The sequence below is a fragment of the Rhinolophus sinicus genome, linkage group LG12, assembly GCF_036562045.2.
Source record: "Rhinolophus sinicus isolate RSC01 linkage group LG12, ASM3656204v1, whole genome shotgun sequence".
In the NCBI taxonomy this organism is placed as follows: domain Eukaryota; kingdom Metazoa; phylum Chordata; class Mammalia; order Chiroptera; family Rhinolophidae; genus Rhinolophus; species Rhinolophus sinicus.
Window position 1 is genome coordinate 29,542,640 of NC_133761.1, and position 23,561 is coordinate 29,566,200.

General features: G+C 43.8%; 1 protein-coding gene across 7 annotated transcripts in view; it reads left to right on the forward strand.

Moving 5' to 3' along the window:
• The window catches only part of NCALD (neurocalcin delta), a 416,798-nt gene extending 393,455 nt beyond the window's left edge, over window positions 1-23,343 (forward strand). For all 7 annotated transcript variants that reach the window (XM_074316354.1, XM_074316352.1, XM_074316353.1 and 4 more), the window contains 3 exons: window positions 3,722-4,118; window positions 17,764-17,869; window positions 20,661-23,343. In XM_074316354.1, the coding sequence (XP_074172455.1) occupies window positions 3,741-4,118; window positions 17,764-17,869; window positions 20,661-20,758 (582 nt within the window). In that variant the 5' untranslated portion in view covers window positions 3,722-3,740 and the 3' untranslated portion in view covers window positions 20,759-23,343. The remainder of the gene's footprint in view (window positions 1-3,721; window positions 4,119-17,763; window positions 17,870-20,660) is intronic.
• The last annotated feature ends 218 nt before the right edge of the window (window positions 23,344-23,561 follow it).

Genomic DNA, 23,561 nt, shown 5'->3' on the forward strand with positions numbered 1-23,561 from the left:
GGAAGGATCGTCAAGGATAAGATGTGGTTTTCATTTTCCACCGCGTCTGCCCCTGACTCAGGGCTGGAGCTCTACATATAGGATTGTCTCATTTAATTCTCACATCAAGTCAATGAGACGTGAACTCATACTACTGAATTCATTTTACAGATGAGAAAACTGAGGTGCATCAAGAAGTTAAGTGAATTACCCAAGAGCTAGACAACAAGAGAGCCAGGCTTTGAACCCAAGCATTTTTATCCCGTGGTCTGAGATTGTCCCTGTTATGTTCTACTGGACAAAATTAATGCTTTAATGACTGAATGGAGTAATGAAAACGATTTGACCTGAAGTGCAACATTTGTCTCCAGACCATTTTTTTCTTGATTGCTAATTAATGTGGCATTTCCCTGATGTTATTTTTCTTCTTCAACTCAAACAGGCAGAAATTCCTGTATTTTGGAAGAAAAAGGTATTGTCAGGCATTCCTCTATCTTTTTCCCCCTCCCCCAAAGAATGAAACTCTTATCGTATGTCCCCTGAGATTTTTGTCATACAGTCTAACCAAGTCCAGATGGTTTTTCCAAGTTCAGACATCACAGGTAGTAAAGTATTTGTAGTTATCTACTGAAACAAATTCTGGACTAAATTACACAGGCACGCTCCCCAAATAACTTACGCCATGCTCCTCTTCTTTGTTTGTGTTATGGCCTTTCTGTGCTAATGAATTTGTAAATGTGGTTTAATTACTGTTTACTGAAAAATAGCTGCACACAGGTCAGGCTCAGTGGGAGACTTAGCCAAAATGTTGAGGTGATTTGTTTCTAGTGCAAAAACAGCTAATAAATGAGAAGCAATTTTTAAACACTAAGAAAGGAACTTACTTTGGTTTTGGAGAAACAATGTTTCATATATTTAGGGAAACAAATCATTCTTTAAGAGAGTGGATTTAAATAACGAATGGCATTTTCCCCCAAGGCCAGGTACACGGCAATTTGCACAGAACCAAAAGAGTGTAATAACAGTGATTTGATTAAACACCACACCATAAAGCTATATTCTAGAACTCCCCAAAAGGAAAGCTCAAAAGTATTTGCAAATTCCATCAAATGTTTCAGAGCTCTGTAAACCCATATATTATGTATTACCTCATGTTTCTGAATTCCTGTCTCAGGCAAATTGCCAACTTAGCAACTAAATGACAGTTTTAAAATTCTAATAAAAAGCAGCCCTTCTAACTTTGCTTTCTTTCCTCCAGAAAAAAAGGCAACACGAGATGGGAGTGAAAGTTATTGGAAGGTTCAATTTATAAATTCTGTTTGTGCTCCATTTGGAGTTGTAGTTTAATTTTGATCTTGCGTAGTATGATGTTTGCCTGATTCTGCTTAAAGAGGGACCGCTGAAAAAAGTTCCTTCCTGCAGCTATTGGTTCTGCTCATAGGAAGGGAGCTCCCTCCCACTGGCTGGGGGGGGGGGGGGGGGGCCTGGCTGAGAGCTGGAGTGCAGCCAGTTCTACCTCCAGTGCAGAATTCCGAAGACAAAACCAGTCAACTTAGCAATTAATAAGGATTGCTTATTACTTTCTGAACTGTGGATATTATGAAAGAAGTTTGAGCAGGGTGAGATGCAAACGCTGCCCTCTAGGAATTCATTATTAGTGAGGGCAACAAACAGGTATACAGGCAATTCAATGTAAGAGACCCCAAGGGTGAGAGGTGGGGGATAAGTGAAGGAGGTCAAAAGATACAAACTTCCAGGTAATCGATGAATAGGTTCTGGGGATGTAATGTGCAGCTTGGTGACTATAGCTAACAATACTGTACTGTATATTTGAAAGTTACTAAGAGAGTAGGTCTTAAAAGTTCTCAACACAAAAACAATTTGTAACTATGTGTGGTGATGGATATTAAATAAATTTATTGTGGTGATCATTTTGCTGTATGTACATATATCCGGTCATTATGTTGTATACCTTAAACTTATACAATTGTATATGTCAGTTAAATCTCAGTAAAACTTGGTGGGGGGAAGGGATCTCAAGACCAAGTCTTAACTACTAGTGTGTAAAATAGCATTCTGAAGACTAAGGCCTCATCTTTGTGGTGGAAAGACTCCTTTTCCAAGAAGATTATTCCATATTTCCATGTTGTAATTATTTATCTGTCATTCATTAACTCACCAAATGTTATTTGTGGTGTCCCCTATACAATTTGTCCCATGAGACCTGGGTAGTGAGAGGGAGACAGATATAAACAAAAAAGCACACCAAATGTAAAATCTCAAAGGAAATGGAAAATCATGATTAAAATAGAGATGTGTTGTCATATAGTCTATAATTTTTCCAAGCCTTACTTTCAGAGTTTTTTCCAATATAAGAAAAATGTAAAATATAAGTGCAGAACCTCTTTATGAGAAGGGGTTTATCTTGACCATGCTTAAGTCATAAAACTTTGGAAACAGAAACTAAGCTCAGATATCCTCCAAGAAGGCTTCCCTGATTTGCCCCCATTTGGCTTGGGTTCCTTTCCTTGTCCTCTCACTACACCACATTCATGCCCCATTTATTGTATTGTCCCCACCCTGCACCACCACCCCTACAGGGTGCACACGTAGGTGTCCCTTAGAGAGGAGGAGACATGTCTTTTCGTTGCATCCACAGTACCATAAACATGTCTGTTATGTGGGGCTCAATAAATGTTGAATATCTATGTGAATGGTGAATGTATTTCACCGTCTAATAAAAGTTGCCTTCATTCTCCCCACTACATTAAGTTTAAAAGGTGTAAGATATATATTTTTGTTTATTAAATGTAAATGCGTTAAAACGTATGTTAATAGCATACTTATATAAGTATGCATTCTAAAACTCTGGAAGGACACACACCAAAATGCTAGCAGTGTTTATTTCTAGGTATTAAGATTTTAAATGAGGCTGACCTTTCTCTTTATGTATCACTGTGTTGTTTTACTATTTTTACTATGGATGTGTGCTGCCATTAGGATAAGAAAATATGAAGTTATTTGTATTTTAGAAAGGAAAGTGTAGCCTATTCCATAAGCCATAATCATAAGACATAAACAACTTTATGAAGCATCATCTTTCCCATCTATGAGTAAAGTAAACCCAATGTTGACAATCATTTGACTTTGTGAGTTTCAATAACTGACCTAGCTTGGTAGCATTTAATGGTATCAAGTAGGTTTCTATTTTCCTTACTTATGTCTGTGTTTATAATATTCAGAAGGTACCCAAGCAGCACTTTCCTAGTAAATATTCTAGTAATAAAACATGGTGAATGATCGCTTTTGCTCTCTCTCTCTTCCTCTCCTTTAATGCTCCCTTCTGATACTTGGATTGAGTGTTAGAACTGGTCTTCTTAAAGCCAGGCTAGACCTCGTGCAAATGGATAAGGCAGAACTAAATAGCCAGTTCTCTCTCTCTCTTTCTCTCTCTCTCACACACACATTCTCTCTCTTTCATTATTCATCTCTTGTTTTCAGGTTGGCTCTGTATAAAAAAAAATATATATCAGTTTCTGGTTAGTAATATTTCTGCTGTGCATGTTTGGCCTGCCTGTCTTTCTATCATTTTGTTTGGCTGACCACAACACTGGAAAACCTAAACAATGTTATTAGACTAAAATAGAGTTTATTTCTTTTTCCCAGAGGAACAATCACAAATTATAACTTGTTCCTCTAAAGAACAAGTCTGAAGATTTTGTATATTCTTTTCTACCCACAGCTGAATTCTTGCTGCCAGGATGGGGAAACAGAACAGCAAGCTGCGCCCAGAGGTCATGCAGGACTTGCTGGAAAGCACAGACTTTACAGAGCACGAGATCCAGGAATGGTATAAAGGCTTCTTGAGAGACTGCCCCAGTGGACATTTGTCAATGGAAGAGTTTAAGAAAATTTACGGGAACTTTTTCCCTTATGGGGATGCTTCCAAATTTGCAGAGCATGTCTTCCGTACCTTCGATGCCAATGGCGATGGGACAATAGACTTTAGAGAATTCATCATAGCCCTGAGTGTCACATCGAGGGGCAAGCTGGAGCAGAAGCTGAAATGGGCCTTCAGCATGTACGACCTGGATGGAAATGGCTACATCAGCAAGGCAGAAATGCTAGAGATTGTGCAGGTATGTAGCCCTAGCCCTTCCCAAAGAGAAGAGCATGAGTCACAAGTAAGAACTGGCAGGTGCACAGTACAGCTTAGTGCAGAGGGTGCAGACTGGTGGCCCACCTGGGCACTGACTTGACCTACCCAGTGTTTTTGAAAATGTTGAATCCTCATTACAAAACAGGGATATTGCACATAAAAATGCATATTGGTTGACATCTCTTGAAAACTCTGACCTGGCAACACTGGGCCCCCATTTTTGCCTGGCATAAGTCACCTGGTCCTTTGTGGTAACTCCCGTCGGACAGAAGGACATGCAGTCTTCAGCTGGTCATGCTCACTATGGCCACTCCATCCACTCACTGCACTGACCTTCCTTTGAGGTTATATCTCCTGGAGTGGTATTTAACACTCAAATTCTGACCTGGGTTCAAAACTTGCCTCTTTCAGTCACTACTTCTGTGACTTTGACCAAGTTAGTTCACCTAAGTGGGCTTCACTCTCCTCATCTGTAAAATGGACCTGCCAACAGCCCACCCATATTGTGGGTTATTTTAAGATTAGATGGGACTGTCTATGAGCGATGCTTAGCCAGTACCAGCCATTAGAAAAGCTCATCCTCCTCCCCAGCATCAGCATCAATTTACTTCATTAGATTCTTGAATAAAGGAGGCATCGCTAGGCTAGGTTCTGTCACATCTCATCGGGGATACAAACGTTATAGAATTGAAGCCTCCATCATTTTAGTAGGAGGCACTCTCTTTTATTTCCATAAATCACTCACCCAGAGTAAATTTCCTGAACAGAGCAGGAGAAGGGGCCCACGTGATGGCCACATTTTCCTTGTGACACCCAAGGGGAAGGTGGGAAAGGGACACACGGAGCTACAGTCCTGGCAATGGCACCTTGATCCGCAGTGGGTGGGTCCCAGAGACAAACCTGAAAGACTGAGACAGGGCTCAGGAGAGGATCAGGAGAGCCTCAGCTGCAGGCAGCGGGAAGGACCAGGTGGATGGGTGGCACCAGCGAGGGACGGCCATCACACGCCATCTTGGCAGGTGAGCGGGGTACAATAGGGAAGTATTTGGCAGCAGAGAGCAGGGCCAAGAGAATGGGCATTTGGTTTGCTGGAAGGCTCATCACAGAGGCCAACACTCATGCAGAGGTAGAGCTGCAGCCCCTGGAGAACTGGCGGGGGAGGGGGGGTGCTTTTGGGAGGGTGGGAGGTGGATGTGACTCTCCAGGAGGCAGAAAGGACTCAACTGCTGGTGCAAATGAGGGCGGAGGCGTAGGGGACTTGCTTTCAGGGAACCAAGAAGACCTGGTTACAGACACCCCCAAGATTGACTTGTTACTGAGCTTTGTGGCTGAGGCCTGGGGTCTGCGCCTGGGCCAGTGGGACTGAACGCACACGGGCGGTTAGAGTGACGACTGGGCAGGCGCAGAGATTCAGGAGCAGGGGTCCACGTGACCTTCCTGTGTTCCTAGGAAACTCGGGAAGACCTGCCAACTACTTCTCCGTTTTTCTTGGGCCACCTGTGGCTTTTCCTTCACCTCAGCGGTAACTAGCTGATTAAATCTGTGTTAAATTAATCCCTCAAAGACAGGGATCTTGAACCAAAATAAAGGCTCTCCCTTTCCCGAAGGATAAATGTATGAAAAATAAAATGCCTACTGTAAAAATATGGGCAGTATAGGAAAATATAAAAGAAAACGAGAAAAATTTCCCATAATCCCACTCCACTGACGAAGAGAATCACAGCTAATAATTTTCTAAAATAACCTGATCCTATCTCCATGCATTTAAAAATATCAATTTCATTAATGTATATGAAATTTTGTGACTTGCATTTTCACTTAATATAACACAAGCATTTCTCATGTTATAAAAACTTTTAATAAAGATATTTTAATGGCTGCATAATAGTCATACACTATAATTTGCTTAATTTTCCCTTACTGTTGGATATTTAGGTTATTTCCACTTTTCATATTATACATAACATTGTAACTTTGAAAAATAAAATAACAAACAAATAATCCTTGTGCATGAAGCTTTTTCTATATTTAGACTATTCCCTTAGACTAAATTCCCACAAATGCAATTACTAGGCTGAACGGGGTGAGCATTTATTTCTAGGGCTCTTGGTACACTCTGCCAAATTGATTTCCCAAATGTACTCCTGAAGTGAGTAAAGGGTGTCCTGTATCATAGCACTTTTCTGATTTTTCTTAATCTTTGCTAATTAAACAAAAGTTTATATTTAAAAGGTGAGTCATTTTAACAGCTTTGTTTTGTCTCCCCTTTTTATTCGGAGTGCTGAGCTCCGCCCCCATGTTCTCCGCCTCTCCTTTTGGAGAGAAATGCTTCCTGACTGGGATCTAAGAAAAAGAATTCCTGCCAGCCACTGCATTTTCTCCGGTCCTCCCAGCGGCCCCTGCTCAGTGGTTTGGTGGCTAGTATTGATGAACATGCTGCCCCCAGGCAGGGAGGACCCTGCAGGCCACATGTGCGTATAGAAATCAAACCATCCCCACCTTCATTTTGCACTTAGGGTGAAGCGCCCTAGTGCACTAGGAACCAGTAGTATAGGGGGGAAACGGACTTTCTCCCTGTGCTATGGAATCCAATTTGCAAGGGAGAGTGGGAAATTGCAGTGAATGTGCAGAAGGTTCTAGTAGGCACTTGCTGAGCTCTTGCTGACTTCCTCCGTGTTCAATATGGAATGTAAAAAGTGAGCATCAGATTGAAGGAGCAGTCAGCCTACCAAGGCATTTTCTTCCCTGTAAAGGATCTCGGTCCACTCACAGACCAACAGTCAGTTTCCAGGTCATAACTGGAAGGACACGGATTCCTTCATAAACACTTATTATACTCAGGGTTTTTAAGAAGCCTGCAAATGGAAAGCTCAGATTTCCTAAGTTGTTTTCTACAGTACCTCACCCAGATGATTAATATTCATGACAGTAGAGAGGAAATATTGCAGCATCCTGAGGTGACTTCCAAATCACCAATGAGATTACATTAAATTTAGAACGATTTTCCTATTAAGGGCTATGCTATTATATTCTGCTAATTTGCAAGCCAACAATTCATGTATTCTGCCTCATTCTTATGCTAATCCCCAGTTTTCAATGATTCTGAATGAATTGGAATTTGCTGAAGGGTATTACCCAACTTCTCATTCTATATTTTATCCTCCCCCAATCCCTTTTTGAAAACCCATACTCTAGGCCTGTCACTGCCCCAAGGAGCTGTCTATTTGCCGTTGTGGGGATTGTCTTTTTTTGTTTCTAGCTGGTCCACACCTTTTAGGAGAACCTACATTTACAGATGCTACATTTACGAGTACTTCAGAGGAGTCACTGGCCCTTAGGTTTCTGCTTTGTGCCCGGGTAAATATCTCTTAGAAATGATGAAATGAAGGCAGGCTGTGGGCCAGCAGAATCATACACAAATTAAGGATCTGTTTGTTAAAGTGACTAAAACTTACAGCTTTATTACAAGTGTTAATATATAAATTCTTGGCCGAACTTCTGTCACTCCAAGACTCAGCAATTCAAACTATTTATTAAATGCAAATTCAAAATGTTCAGCTACAAATAGTAGTAACTGGTCAAGGGATTGGTGTCCAACATTGGCTTGGCAATGAATGGAGTGTAAGACTCCGTATTTTTCCAGTTTTTCTTCCCTGATGTTGCTTCCTGTAGTTCAGCTTTGGGATCCACAGAACACTGTTTATGGTAACAAGCTGAAATCCTTTTTGCTTCTTAAAATGGGTAGGAAGGACTCTAATGTGGACTCTGTAATACTGAAATACACTGTATTAGTTTCCGCTTGCTGCTACAACAAATTACCATAAACTTAGTTGCTTAAAGCAACACAAAGTTATTATCTTAGCGTTCTCGAGGTCAGAGGTCTGAAATCAGTTTCAGTGGGCTAAAATCAAGGTGTCCACAAGTTGTGTTTCTTCTAGAGGTTTTAGGGGAAAGTCTGTTTCCGTGCTTTTCCTAGTTTCTGAAATATTCCTTGGCTTGTGGCCCTTGTCCCCCATCTTCAAAGCCAGCAACAGGATTGACAGTCCTTCTCAGACTACCATTCCTCTGGGTATCTCTTCTGCTTCTCTCTTCCACTCACAAAAACCTTTGTATTACACTGGGACCACCCAGGTCATCCAGAATAATCTCCCCATCTCAAGATCTTTAACTTAATCACATCTGCAAAGTCTCTCTTATTATGTAAGTATATTCACAAGTTCCAGGGTTTATGCATTTTGGAGGGACCATTATTCAGTCTACCACATATGCCAAAATGCAGTTATGTTTCTTTTTAAAAAAGTAATTTTGTGCTCTATTAGCATCTGGATGAACAAGCAAAACCATATGCAGATTTATTTTCGGAGTCTTAAATGAACGTTTCCACATTCATGTATTTGTTTGTTTTTTAAGTGACAAATTTAGGAACATGCTTTAGGCCCAGTATTTTATTATTGCGTCAAAACCGCCTCTCAGGAGTCTTAGACCAAACAATGACACTGACTTTTCCCCATGTTATAGCAGATCTTCCCCTCTGGGTGGGGGCTAGGCTCAGACCACTGCTGCAAGAGGAAGGAGACTGCTTCCTACCCTACACTGTTCCCTGTCCCTCAGCCGAGATGAAGGCAGGGCTGAGCACCTGAGCACCCACACCCATCACAGCGCAGGCTGTGTGGAAGGGCCAAGGAGCATGGAAGTGGCTTTGCCAATTGGGCCACGATTGCTTACATGCTGTCTGGGATCTTGGGGGTGAGAGAACGCTGAACTTAGGGATTCATTAATGGGACCACAGCACTACCAGGGAGAAAATCCAGGAAAAACGTGGAGTTAAACTGTCCCCTTTCTGTTCTCAGAAAGTAATAGGGACCCTTAAAAGAACAAGTGTTTAATGACAGGACTGTCCTTGGTTAGGAGCATATAAACTGCCTTGCATTACCCTTGTGATGAGACAAAAGTTGATCACCTGTATCCAAAACAAAGAGGCAGAGGAAGCCAAGGGAAGAATTGGCATGTGAGAGGTGGTGTCTTGGTCAATAGCATCTTGCCTCACTCCGTTTTTAATCTCCCTTTTCCTTCTCTTCCTTGGGTAAGTTACTTCACCTTCCTGTGCATTGTTTTCATGATTTGTGAACTAGAACTAATCATAACACCCGGCTCATGGGTCATTGTAAGGGTTAAACAGTTATTACAAGTAGAACACCTAGAACAGTGACTATCATGGAATACTCAATAAATATTGGCTACTGTTATTCTATAGAAGTTTCCAGATCTGGGACAGGATGTTTCCCTGAAAAGTAACAAAAGGTCATTTCCCAATCAAAGGTGAAGGCAATAGATAGAATCTTCCATTAAGTTTTAAGTTAAATCTACCTAGTCATAAAATGTACGTTCACAAAGGAAAGGGAGGTAACCAACTAAACCTCCAACTGATGGAACCTCACAGAAAAAAGATTCTTGTACAGACAATTTTAGGAGTTCCCAGCCTTCTTCATCTGTTGTCTTTCCCACAAAACACCAGCCCACCTGGGAATAAGCTAAAACTTCTGGGCTGCTATCATGCTCACAGGACTCACCTTTCTGGGTGAGAATGTGGTTGGCACCACGAGTTCCCCAAATTCATACTATGGACCTGAACCCACAGGTGTATTTCATGCTTTAGGACTGTTTGAAGACGACCTGTCTGGGTTTGTTCTAAAGTTCAAGTTAGAGCCTTTCCAAAAGGAATATATAGTTTGACATAGTGTTATCCATAGCAGTTCTCAGGGAATTTACTTTGAGGACCAGGTTAGAATAATTTCTAATGAGCATATTCATTACTTGGATGTTAATGATTGCTTTAAAAATACTCGATGTTCAAACAACTGTTGTCTTAAAATCAGACTGTCCCTCCCAGTTGTGATTCCGAGTTGACTGGCGCTTTTGACAAAGGCAGAGTGACCTTCAGAACACCTTTTTTTACCTTTTGACACCATTTGTGTGGATGAAACCTGAGGAAGGAGGTTGGGCATGTACTGGCGACCCATCACAGATTTCATTTTGTTTTGTTTTGTTTTGTTTTTTAGCAGTATGGGAAAGCTTTTTTCTGATTCACTTATGTGATGAATAAGGCATACATATTTCTATAGCAACTGGATGAGGAGGCAGGGAGGTGATGGTGGTGGCCATCCAAAGGTTTGCCCTCCAAAAGCACCAAACAAACTCAAAGATGAATCCCACCTGGTCACAAGAGCACAACTGTGACCATTTCAGGCGACCAATATTTGTGCGTATTTGTGCCACAGTATAGAGGACCACAGTAAGATCCAGAGATATTTCTGTGTACATTCTTTTTAGAACCACTTACTGAATGGCACTTGCATTTTTTCCCCAATGGTCTTTCTAAATTGATGTCATAGACACCATGTCACTTTTAATATGATCCTTGGAGACCTGAAGCTCTGTGCTCTTCTGAATCTGAAAAAAACAAAAAAAACAAAACCAAACAAAAAGTGGGGGTAAGGGAAAAGCTTCTAGTCGATCTTGATATGGCCCCTGGGACTTCAGCTCCAAACTCTTGCCTAATTCTCAATTAGGCAATAAATGTGGACCACAGAGGTTACTCTGGAATGCGACTTAGATTTCTTTCCCGGAGGAAACTTTAAGGCAATTACTTAGGCTAGTGACCTTGTCTAAGAACTAACCTTAGTGCTTGCTTAGCAGTTGTGTTTGATTTTTCCCTTTCTTGTTAGGGGATTAACGTTATCATGACAAGCCACACTATAATTGAAGAGTTTTAACTCAGCATTGAGTATGTCATCTGGAAACAAGAGTGATGTCTGCTACCCAAAAGGCGCCCCTTACTGGCTGTTCCATGCCAGCCTTCTCTGTGGACTCTTCTTCCTTCTCTTGCTCCCTAAACATGGGTTTTCCCAAGTAGAGTTCCAGCTGTAACCTTTTTTTCTTTTCCTTCCCTCCAAGAAGTCTCATCTTCCCAGGGCTTGTTATGGGCTGGGCATAGTGGTAAGTGTTTTCCATGCTGTATTAGTTTCCTATGGTCATTGTAACAAATTACCATAAACTGTGTGGCTTAGAACAATAGAAATTTATTCTGTCACAGTTCTGAAGGCCAGAAGTCCAAAATCAAGGTGTGGGCAGGGTTGGTTCCTTCTGGAGACTCCTGGGGGTATATCAGTTCATGCCTCTATCTTAGCTTCACGTGGTGGCCAGCAATCCTCGGTAATGTTTGTCTCTGCCTCCGTCATCACGAGACATTCTCCTGTGTGTCTGTGCCCAAATTTCCTTCTTCTTGTAAGGATATCAGTTAATTGATTAACACTTTTGCTGATCTAATATAATCTCATTTTTAACCTGATGACATCTTCAAAAACCCTATTTCCAAGTAAGGTCACACTCGCAGGTGTGACGATATTTGGAAATAGGGTTTTTGAAGATGTCATCAGGTTAGACATGAATTTTTGCAGGACACTAGTCAACCTAGCGCATATGCATTATGTCATTTCATCCTCCCCACACGCGGATTAGCCCCAGTCTATGGGAGAAGCAGCAGACTGCTTCCAGATCGTCACCTCTTCTGTGTCCAACTGTGAATAGACATCTCCGCTTTGTAACAGGAACTCAAAGTCAACATTCCGAAAACGAACTCAGTATTGCCCCCCACCCCAAAATGTGAGGGCCTGTGACACAACTCCACAGTGCCTGCTTAGGACAGTAAATGGGCTCTTTGGAAGGCGTTGTTTGGAGCTGCCGCTGCATAGCATGTTACGTAAGATTGAAAAAATAGTGACTTTGATATAGTGATGGAAGGAGAACTGATTCTGGGTGGTGAACACACAATGGGATTTATAGATGATGTAATACAGAATTGTACACCTGAAATCTATGTAATTTTACTAACAATTGTCACCCCAATAAATTAAAAAAAAAAGAAAGAAAGAAAAAATAGTGAATTGCCCATATCTAAAAATGGGGGGCACCTCACTGACTTGAAATAAGACAGTGGCAGTTGGAATAAGAGATTTAAGAAATTATTAAGGAGGCAGATTTAATACGTCTGGTGACTGTCTGGATATGGATCTAAATGTCGAGTAGTGCCAAAGATGTCTTTGCTTTGATGAATGGTAAGGCTATTTACAAAATAATGAAGGGGTCTTTTTTGGAGGGGAGAGAAAATGAGTTTTTCGAGTAAAATCTTCCATGAAACCTAATATAAGAATGGAGCTGGTTGAAAAGGGGTATGGTCCTTAATCTCCCCCTTATCCTTTCCCCACCTGTGAAAGTGCCCGAAGCACCTCGGTAGAATTGTTAGGAAAGTTACTGATTTAAAATATTCTTCTAGCTCTAAATAAGAAAGTTCTTACACCATTCCAGATACATCGACATTCACCCCATTTTTAAAGTGTTTCCAAGGAAGACCCTCCTGACCTCTCTCTGCCATCCTCTCCTGGGATATAATAGCCTTCTAAGCAGAGTAGTGGTCTTTATCTATAATCTAAAATCAACCCTGTGCCTATTCATTTCTTTTGCCATTGGTTGGTGGTCATGCGGCCTTGGATGTCATGTTAGAAGACCCTGCATCTTCTGATGAGAAGAATCAGTCTGGTTTCCTTCAGAGAGAAGGTTGAGCTTTTAACTCTTGGAATCGTGCCTGCCCTCAGTTAATCCCACAAATTTTATCAGTTAGGATGTAAGTCCTTCCTTTCCAACATTCCAAGAGGGAAAAAGAAATATAGGACACCAGGAAGCTGGTAAGACCCGTGGCCACATGGCCTGCATGGGGCAGAGCCAGAGCTGGGCCCCTGGGTGTCCCATAGCTCTGCATTTATCCAGAGACAAGAATAGGGCTCTTCAAGTTTAATTAAGAACAGGATGTCCCTGCTGGGCCTCTCATTGATGTTGCTAAAAATATAGTAGGGAAGTAGCCTGGCCTCTCCATGGTTTAATCCCATTAAATTTGGGGGGGTGGGAATTGGAGCTAATAAAAGACATGATTTGTTTCAGATTGCTGTCTGGAGTTGTGTCTTTTCTCTCCCTGTGTTGTGGAGTCCTAGATTTTGAAGTTCTAATGCAATCAGCCTTGGGTTGTTGATGCCGTGGGAAGGGAGCAAAGGGACAGACAATTCCCTAAATGTGGTTTTGCAGGCTGTCATCCACTTACTTACTCTTGGGACCACTGGAATGCATCACCTCAACTCTTTGCTCACAGCTCTAGCACCACCCGCGTCATAGACCTGGTTTTGTGTAAGCCCCATGTGTGTGTTGATGCACATTTAAAAAATAAATAACTAAATCTAGTCTGAGTGCTATGAAAGCCATCTGGAAATGTGAACCTCTTAAAGGAGTACTCACTTCCTCTTCAGCCCCACAAGGTACTCAAACTTTGTGCGTCTTGCCTCATCCCAGAAACCCTGTTTGCAAATATATTCATGTAAGGGCACCCTGACATTTTTTGGATTTTTTTGTTTTGTTTTTGTTTTTTTTTATTACCCTTTTCTTATGTCTCAGTCCCAGCCCTATCCTTTCACCTAATAGCTAAAGATTAAAACTCTTAAAGACTTTCTGTTGAGTGTCAGAGCCTTGTCTTCTAATACAAATTCATTTGTTCATTTGGTCTTTCATTCATTTGCTCAACAATAGTATTAGTGGATAATCTCTAGAGTATTATACAGTTGACTTCCTGTCAGAATCTCATAATGATAATTTTATGAGCCCCAGCTCTTAGAGGCTGAGAGTTACAAGGAATGCTCCAGACCAGTGGGTTTTACTCGCCACCATGGGACCCAAGTGTAATATAGGTGTGGACTTTCATAACAACGATTAAGGCATTACTAGAGTCACCATATCCATCTAAATGGTGCTCATAAAAAATGGGGTGCTTTTCTTTCCAATGTGATGTCTCCCAAGCCCTTTGGCAGAGGATTGGTGTGATATAAAATAAGAAACAGCGTATCAGTCTTGATAATTGAAACCCTATTACCTACTACATAGTAGACAATAATTGTTAAATAAGTGATGACTAATAATTTTTTTAATTCTGTGAACACCATTGTCTGCAAATAAGGGAGTAGAGATGGATTTGGAAAGTAGGTGTCTTAAGAAAATCAAATTTATTATCAGTTCCTTCTTTTCGTTTCTCGTTGGAGAAATACAGATACCGTAACATGGTAAGTGAGGCCCCACTGTCGTGTCCTGACCTGCTCTTCAGCATAGCTTGTGCCACACTCACCTGCGTGCTCTCTTGGCCTTCTTACCCCCTCTTCCACCTCGGGTGTCCTTCACCTCTTCATCTCTTTGCTCAGTCATCACTCCTCAGGGCAGCCTACCCTACTGCTCCTGAGACGGCCTGATTTCCCCATTACATCATCTCAGAGCAGGAATCTTCCTTTGTAGCACCGTTTTCAACAAAGGTTTTACATTAATTTCTTTGATTATTTTAATAATACGGGTCTGCCTTATTTAAGAGTAAACCCCATGAAGGCAAGGATTGGGTAGATCATAAAGCCTGGTATATAATAGTTGATCAATAAATATTTGGTGCTTGGCGGAGTGAATGGATGGATGAGTGACGATGGCGGAGGGAGTAAACAGAGAACAGGGATTTTATTAACCTGGGTCTGTGGGTGGAATCCTGAATCCATGAACCCCTGAAGTTGTCTGCAATAGGGAGTATGTACCCATGAGCACATTTGCATGCTTTCTAAGGTAAGAGCTCATCACTTTTGATTGACTAAGGATCTTTCAGGGGTTTCACATGAATATGTTTAGTTATATGAATAAAAGGAGAAGAAAAAAAAGAGGGTGGGAAAATGAAGAAAAATACATTAAAGGAGAAAGGGGGAACCTTTATAATGGGAAGCAGGATAGAAGAAAATTGAAAGAAGAGGAAGAGCATAAAGAAGGTGATAGGGTGGGAACAGTTATTCCTGGATGAATCCTCTACACTTAGTGAGCCCAAGTCTGTGCAAGCCCATGTTAGGACCTGCCAGGGGTTCAATGAACAGCCAGACCTGATTGCCACCCTCACATCTAAACAGAGTGTCCTGGGTGACTACAATTCAGGGTGAGTGGAATGAAACGATCCAGGAGAGGTTTAGAGGGAGTTATTTGCTAGCACGAAGGAAGTGAGATTACACATAGCAGTAGAAGGAAGGAAGACCATGGTAGGCTTCCTGGAGGAGGGTAACATTTCAATCTGCCCTGACCATATGCATAAGACTTCAAGGAGAGGGGAGAGGGATAGGTGAGCACTCAGATGAGAGAAGAGTGTGAATAGCCAAGGTGTGTGTTGGACAGGTTGCCAGGCTCTTGACAGCCTTTGCAAATTATCTGAGTTGGGAGATGCCCTTTTTGGCCAGTTACAGACACAAAGAAGGTGGCACCTGGAATTACTAGGTGAGGTGACCTTATTGAGGCCAGAGCAGACTCAGGGAAGGAACAATCAAGCCGCAAAGAAGGTTGAGGATGTGCAATTACACAGAATCCTTAAGACTTTTGGCAAAAAGTGAACCTATGGTTTGCTCATCAATGTTCGTCCTGTATCCCTTGCACAGCTCCTGAAATGTGTCAAGTCTTGCTCCTTTAAAGCAGGCATGCTTATGTGATCTAGTGTGATACTGATTTCTAAATACTGTTTCTGTTGTGGTTTTAAGATTCCTGGGCTTGTGAATTCACAAAATACTTAGATTGTGTAAGTATGAAATTCCTGTGAGGTGTGTGTGAGTGTGTGTGTGTGTGTGCGCACGCGTGAGTATGTGTGTGCGCGTGAGTGTGCGTGTGAGTGTGTGTGTGTGTGCGTGTGAGTGTGTGTGTGTGTGTGTGTGTGCGCGCGCGCGCGCGCGTGTTAGTTGGTGCCACTGATTCCCATTTCACTGGATCAAGTTACAGAAAACCTCCCACGTGGGAGAAAAGCCCAGTAGAGGGTGCTAGACTTCAAGATATCACCAGTATAGAAAGACTCTTGCTTTCTACTCCTGTTACTGAACAGTCACCTGCCCTGAAATCTCAGCATCGCTTTTTCCATTTGTAAAAACAGCTCTAGCTCTATAGCCCTTCCCAGCTTCCCCAAGGAGCCAGGTATCCCCAGCAGCTTGGCACAGGGCACTCTCACCTCCAGCACAGATGGAGGTAAAGACCTGGAATGGAGGAGACAGCAAGAAGGGCGCCAGGAGGCAGACAGGTATGGCTCATTGCTTGCCTCCAGAGCACTTCAGTGAACATTTCTTGAGCAACTTGACTGTGGCTAAGTTTATCCCAGTGACTCCCATAATACCAGACAGGGCCCAGCTGTGAGCTTGACCTTCCTGCCAGGTAGAAGCGCTGTGGAGCCTTCTCTGGAGTTCAGCGAAAGCTGTGGATGGGTTCAAGACAGACTCAGGGAGTCTGGCCTGAGGGGTCCCTATGGGGTGGGATCAGCCCAAGGGGCAACATACTGGGTGAGTCCATTTTTCATTCTTGTTTAATCACTGAGATTAGAATACTTGCCCACTACCCCTTTCTCCAGAACATTTTAGGGACTTGAGGCAGGTTGATCCTAAATAATACTGTAACGCAGTTAAGTTCAGCCTTTAGTATCAATTTTTCTCTCACATTTCCCGTTTGGAAGCTGTCTCCCTTCAGCTGTCTTCCTTTCTCTTCTCCCTCCAATTACTCCACTGCATCCAGAGCACCAGAACTTTCCAGATTTTTCTGCCCATCCACTGGCAAAATCTACTTTTTAAAAAAACTTCTTCCTAGGGCTAAAGTTCCCAAAATGAGTCTGATTAGCAAAGTCATGGTCTGGGAATAAAAACAATGACTTTACATTATTCTTCCCACATGACAACTACATTTGTCAACTGAGGCCCTTACTGAGTTCCATGGGGGCTTCCGCACGTGGTGTGGGAGGTGGTTTCAGTACTGCTCACAAAACTTTCAGTAGGACCCTCTTTTGCTCCTCCGATTTCAGATGTACCCCGTTCATCTCCAGCTTGAGATTGCATAATTATTTAATCCAGGACTCAGATGGCAAACTGTTTCCATCTTGGGGATATTTGGGAACTTGCTGAGAAGGAATGTGAGGCCATTGTCACACAAACAGGGGGAAAGAGCATTGGATGGATTGGTAATGTCTGCCTGAGAGAAACTAGGGCACACACTTGCAGACTGTCCGGTTTTTACCATCCTGAGGGATCTAGCTGGAGACCACAGCACACACCTGTTCCTCTGGCCTGAGGAAGGTCATCTGCAGCCTTCTCCTAGAAGTGGGGTCCTCAGAACAGCAGCAGCAGCAGCATCACACAGGAGCTTGTTAGAAATGCAGAATCTCAAGACCCCCACCCCCGACCCAGCTCTACTCGATCAGATTCTGCATTTTCATGAGATTCCCAGGGGATTCATGTGCACACTGAAGTTTGGCACATGGGGGTGTGGTGGGTCTTCCTGCCAGCTGTCACTCCTGAAGGTTCTCGGTGCTGGAGCAAGCTCTGTGGGCCTGGTTTCTCCCACCAGTGACTGTGCATCTGTTTTCTACAGCAGCAAATCAGGGTGGGGGACATTCCCTTAACCCCCCGCATTTGGGAAATTTAATAACAGGGCTATTGTGTGCCCAACCAAACCTTCTTTCTGTCTCCTCACCATGTTGCTTCTGTCCCCAGGCAATCTATAAAATGGTTTCATCCGTAATGAAAATGCCTGAAGATGAGTCAACTCCAGAGAAAAGGACAGAAAAGATCTTCCGCCAGATGGACACCAACAGAGATGGTAGGAGGCCAGGGCTGCTTTGCTCTACTCAGGGTGGGGGCTGCTGGAAGGGCTGGGGGTATCCAAGCAGGAAATGCCGCTCGAGGACAAGGGATTGGCCACAAGGACCTGGCTCATGGCTCATCCTGTGTGCTCCCTGGTGGTGTAGGAAAGAAGAGGACCAGGGTGGGGACAGGCCCAGGAAACAGCAGGCTGGATGCCCACAGGCCCCTAATCAGAAAGTGGGGCAGGGGCTTGATGTCATTCCACCCCGTCCCTAGTAGCTTTCCCCCAGCCTGCCCACGAGTTTAGTGGGCTCTCCTGCACATGCTCTGAAATGTTGGATTTCCAGGAGCCAAGAGGGCCCCAGCAGCCGTTGTGGAGGTGGGGGTAGGAAGGGAGCTAGGTGGCCATTAGGTTCTACCCTGCGGGTACCACCCACAATTCAAATCTAACAAGGGGTGCAAAGCAAACCGAAGTGGAAAGGAAGGTTGGATTTCAAACTCAAGAACAGAGGGTTTTAGAAGTTGGGTTGCAGGACAGAATGCAGGAGGATCGATCTACTTGGAATTTTGAATAAACCACAAGTGATGTTTTCATATAAATATGCCCTATACAATATTTGGGACATATTTATATGAAAACAAATTGTTTATTGTTTATTTGAAATTCAAAATTAACTGAGTCATTTGCCAAATCTGACAACTCAATGTAGGTGTAAAACCTGAGATGAAAGTGCTAAGCCTGGAGCCTGGGCCATGATAAGCCCCCATCTGTAGCTCTTACTGTGTCCTGCTGGGTGATCCCAGCAATTCTTGTCAGTGATGAGCTGACAGACAGACTGACAGAAGGCTGTGTAGTAGAGCGAGACTGTCTTTCTAATCCCACAGCCCCTGGGGCACCCGTTGCCTGAGAATCTGGGTTTGCCAGGTTCAAGCCAATCTATTTGCTTCCTCTCCCTCACAAAGGTGCTATTACATCCTATTACTTCCCGTAGGCACCTTGATTCACAGCAGATAGTTTGATGGTTTTTGCAAAGACTAAATAAACACAGGATTATTTTAATAGTTGACGGACTTGCTGATGTAAAGCGGCACGTTTTGCTCGTGCTCCAGGGAACACAGCTGAGTTTGTGCCTTGCCCGAGGCCCAGCCACCTCTTTAGAATAGGGCTAAAGGCTGGGAGAAGGGCCACACACTGCAGGATAAAACTCGCTGTGTGTTGATAGTAGGTGAGAAGTTTGGGTCCCCGCACTGGGGCTCACAGTGGGATCACAGAGCACCAGGAGCTTGCTGCACAGCTCATTGCTATGCTTCTGGACCCCTGCCTGCTGCAGAGGCCTCACCTAGAGTCTCCTGCCATTAGATTCCTTTTGGTAGAAGCTCTGCCTCTAACCCCTGGCTGCTGACGTGAAAAGTCTGGCCTGCAGGCAAGTTAACCCAGGCGCCAACTCTGAAGCACATGGTAGTTAACCCGATAGAGGCTGAGGTATTCACTGAATGCAGAATTGGCCCTGCCGCTCCAGACTTGGGGTCTCAGAGCTGCCCTTTGGGAGATCCCAAAGTGGTCAAGTGACCGCTCCCATCTTCTTTCCCTCACGCCAGCCTTCAAACCTGAGGAAGTTGTCACCATTTTAACCACTGTTCAAGCCCGGGCATAGCTCATAAAAAATGGCCAGAACACAAACCTTAGAAGGGGCCTGCTCTACATATTGAAAATAAATAGAAAAATAAATCCTGCCTTGCTCCTTCATGTGGATAAGGTGGATTTGGTTAACCAAGAACTAGGTGCTGGGGGAGGGGGTTGTGGCTAATGGGAAGACGTATTTGTTGGAGTCTGGAGGGTAGGGTTCGTGAAGGCTTCAATAGATAGCATCCGCCTGCCTGGAGCTGGAATAACTTGAAAAAATAAAGAGCAGTAATCGAAGCCAGAGGACGAGCTTCCTTCGAGGGTGCAGCTCAGTGAGACCTCCTGATGGAGTGGGGACAAAACCCTTAGCAGCAGGGAGGAAGGCAGGCACTGCACTGATTTGGTGGGAACAGACAGGAGCGAGTCCTCCACAGGCAGCCCCTGCCAATGGAAAGAAGAGAGCAGAGCTGAACAGGGAGGCCCAGCTGCTCTTCCTAGGAGGGGTCCTTCTGGAAGCACCAGGAATGGAGGACAGGCTTTGCCTCCTCCCCGCAGAGAATTTGACTGGGGGACCTGGAAGGGCATTTAATACCTACTCCAGCTTACTCTGGAAGGAAAGGGACTCAGGGTAGGAGTGGGAGGCCAGTCAGCCCAGTGTCCCTCCTCCAGCCTGTCAGGGCAGCAGGGACCCACCGGGATACCTCTCTGCCTCCCTCACATACACTTTTATTCTCCTTACTTCATATGAAGGTGCAGCTGTCCTCACATGCTGTCCAGAAAGGGGCCCTCCGCCAGGTATCTGTGCAGAGGTTCCCAGTGACAGCATGGGAATAGACCTGGTGCTGCGAGAGCCCAGCTCGGTTTCATAATGGCTCGGGACATTTGTTCTACAAATACTGAGTGAGTCCCTCCAGGGCACCTGAAGCTGGAAGAGCCAGGAGGGCAGGGTTCACATCAGAGCCACCCAGCACCACAGCAGGGTGGGCACAGAGTGGGCTCTCAGGGAGCAGTAGCAGTGCTAGGTGCTGGCTTTGAGATGGTGAACAAGACCCTGCCCTGTGAGTCCCACATCAGAATGGTGTGGGACAAAGGGACAAAGGGAGTCATCGCTGCCACCAGGATGTCCTGAGAACAGTGTAAGTTCATGCACTTGCTGCTGCTCACCCATCTTCTTGCTTTCTAGGAAAACTGTCCCTGGAAGAGTTCATCCGAGGGGCCAAGAGCGACCCATCCATAGTGCGCCTCCTGCAGTGTGACCCCAGCAGCGCCGGCCAGTTCTGAGCCTGCACCCCAGGAATCGTAGAGCTGCTTGTGTTCCCTTGTGATTTTTCTTTTTAATAATTTTTTTTTTTTTTTTTGCCAAACAATATTGACGGTGATGCTGTTCCCTGTGCGGTCAGATGCACCTTCCTCCGTGATGCCCGCCTTCAGCTTCTTTTGTCCTGGATGCTTCGTGGGGCTGCCCAGAGCCCCAGTGCACTTGTGGAGAGCATGGACAGTGCTGTCGTGCACAGGCTTTGTGGTGTTCATTGCTCTGATGATTTCTAATCGTTATTATTATTATTTTGTCTTGATTCTAATGTCTCTATTCCAAAACTGAAGACTCGGGGAGGCAAGGGAGGGGAAATCAATCCAGTGCAATGATGCTATTGCAAGCTGCAAGGGGCTTGTTTGAAAAACAAAACTCCCCCTGGATCTGCTGTCACACATGCCCTAGGGATGATGTCACCAGATTCAGGATCCCCAAGGACAAGGAACCCTCTGGGGCCAGGCTATTAAAGGACCCGGGGAATTTCCCCTGCAGGCCCTCTCCACCTTCCTCCCCCAGCAGGCTGTAGTTTCTAAGCTGTGAACATTTTAAGGTAAATTAATAGGGGAGAGGCAAAAGATGGCTCAGCTATTTTTTCACAGGTTTACACTGGTTGAGCTAAGATGAGTTTCTTTGGAAATTTAAACACAAATGGTAACTTATATTTCGAGACCAGACCCATCTTGTTGCCTCTTGTGATTTAAAAAAAAAAAAAAAAATGCTGTACATAAAATATTGGGTATTGCAGACCAAATTAAGTGTTTTGCCTTGTTTAAATGAACTGCATGTTTAGCGAGCACTAATCCAATCTTATTACAGAAGACTGTTTCTAGTAGCTTATTGTGAAGTAAGCCAACTATAATGAATGTCTATGTCTTGTTTTAAAGTCATATCTGTCTTTGCACAAATGCACCAACCAACAGGTATATTTTATATATTCCAGAAAAGTACAAAGTAACCATGACTAGGGCCCCAATTTAATTTTGAATGTTTTTCTGGAGTGGCAGTGCCTGGAGAATAGAAGCAGGTTTACGTGAGCCACATCAATCCGAGCACCAAAAGGGTAATATTTATGAGATGTGAGGTGATGGTTTGCCCACCCAGCCCAGCAGCTCATTGGTAATGTGACATTGGAGTGTGGTGCTTTTCTGAGCAGATCAATATTATGTAGACCCCCCTCTCCCCAATCGCATAAAGTTTCAGGACATCCCAGTGGTTTGATCCACATGAATGGTTAGGGAGCCATATCTGGAATGGTGGCTTTCCAGTCCCCAAGTAGCCCACCAGAGCCAGAGGTTGGGCAATCATCTGATTCATCATGAAGAAGGCGTGGGCAAGTGCGTCTGTGGCTTCCAAGGCCCATTATGGAGAACCAAGAAGCATTTTCCATCACCATGTTCTTTGAATGCCAATTTCTATTTCTAGAAGTGACAACACAAATCTGAGTTGCTGTTCAGTCTAGTGACCTCATACGTACTAATTTGAATTAAAAGTTAAGAGTCAAAATTGCTGGCCATAGGGAAGCATTTTCATAAGCCGTAGGCATGAGGAAGCTCAAACATCCAAGGATGTAGATGGGAGAACCTGCCCCAAGAAAAGGCAGAGAGGTCCCCAGTGGGTCTGCTGCCGCCACACTGCTTCCTGTAGACTGAGAACCACAACAAAGTAGACATCATAACCACCAGGAAAATGATGCTGAGCCCATTCTAATCTCCAGATTCCTGCCTCTTACTTGAGTCCATTGTAACGGGTAGCAAAAATCCAAATTTGTGTGGTTGACCAAAATGAACCAGCTTTACAGGGTGAAATTTTGAGACCTGGACATAGTAAAATAATCTTATTCTTCCTCTGAGTGTCAGTTTCTCATAGTGGTTTTATACTGAGACTTGCCAAGTTCCTCTATGGTTCAAGTGGTAAAATCGGGTTTTGAAAAACAGGGAATTAAGACATGGAGTGCAGAGCGGGCAAGGGAACCCAGCGCCTCTATCAATAGTGTTCAGGAAGTGTATCCCGCTTATTGCTGTTCTTAATTGAAGACCTAATTCCTCCTTTTAGTTCTCCTTAGATGGTGGAGTCAGTTAATGCTTGGAAAAGTCACCTGGACTCTCTGCTGTCGGCCGTGACATCTTGTTGAGCCAGACTCATTCTGTTCCCTAGAACCTAGAACTGGAGTGAGGAGCAGGGAAGAGGGTCTCCAGCTGTTTAGGAAAGAAAACAGAGCCTGACGCATGGCTAAAAACACCCCCACACCCGGGGGGTACAGAGAAGCCCTGGTTCTGGCCCTCCATTGATCCTGTCTGTATTTTCTCAAGGATTGTTTTTCTTCTCCTCCTTCCCAGGAAGGTCTTTGTATGTCTGATCCAGTGCACTCCAGTTTGGCTAAGGGACTCTGCAGCACCAAGTAGGCTGGATGCCTAAAGGTTTATGTCACTCCTGTGCTGGGCTGTTCATTGTCATTGCTGTGTTGAGGGACCTCTGGAAATGGAGTCTGTCCTGCCTGAAATCAAGCCAGCCTGTGATGTTCAAGGGACTGGAATAAAGTGACTTGCAACTTGAAGGATGAGACAGAGTCATTGACTGTTCATACCCTTGTTTAGGGTGGGAAGGGGTGCTGAGGGTGCTATCATCCCACCTTGTCTCTATGCCCCAGGGGGCACTTGCCACAAGTGGATTTAATTTTATATATATATATATATATATATATATATATATATATATATATATATATATATATTATACATATGTAATTTATATATGTATGTATGTGTGTGTGTA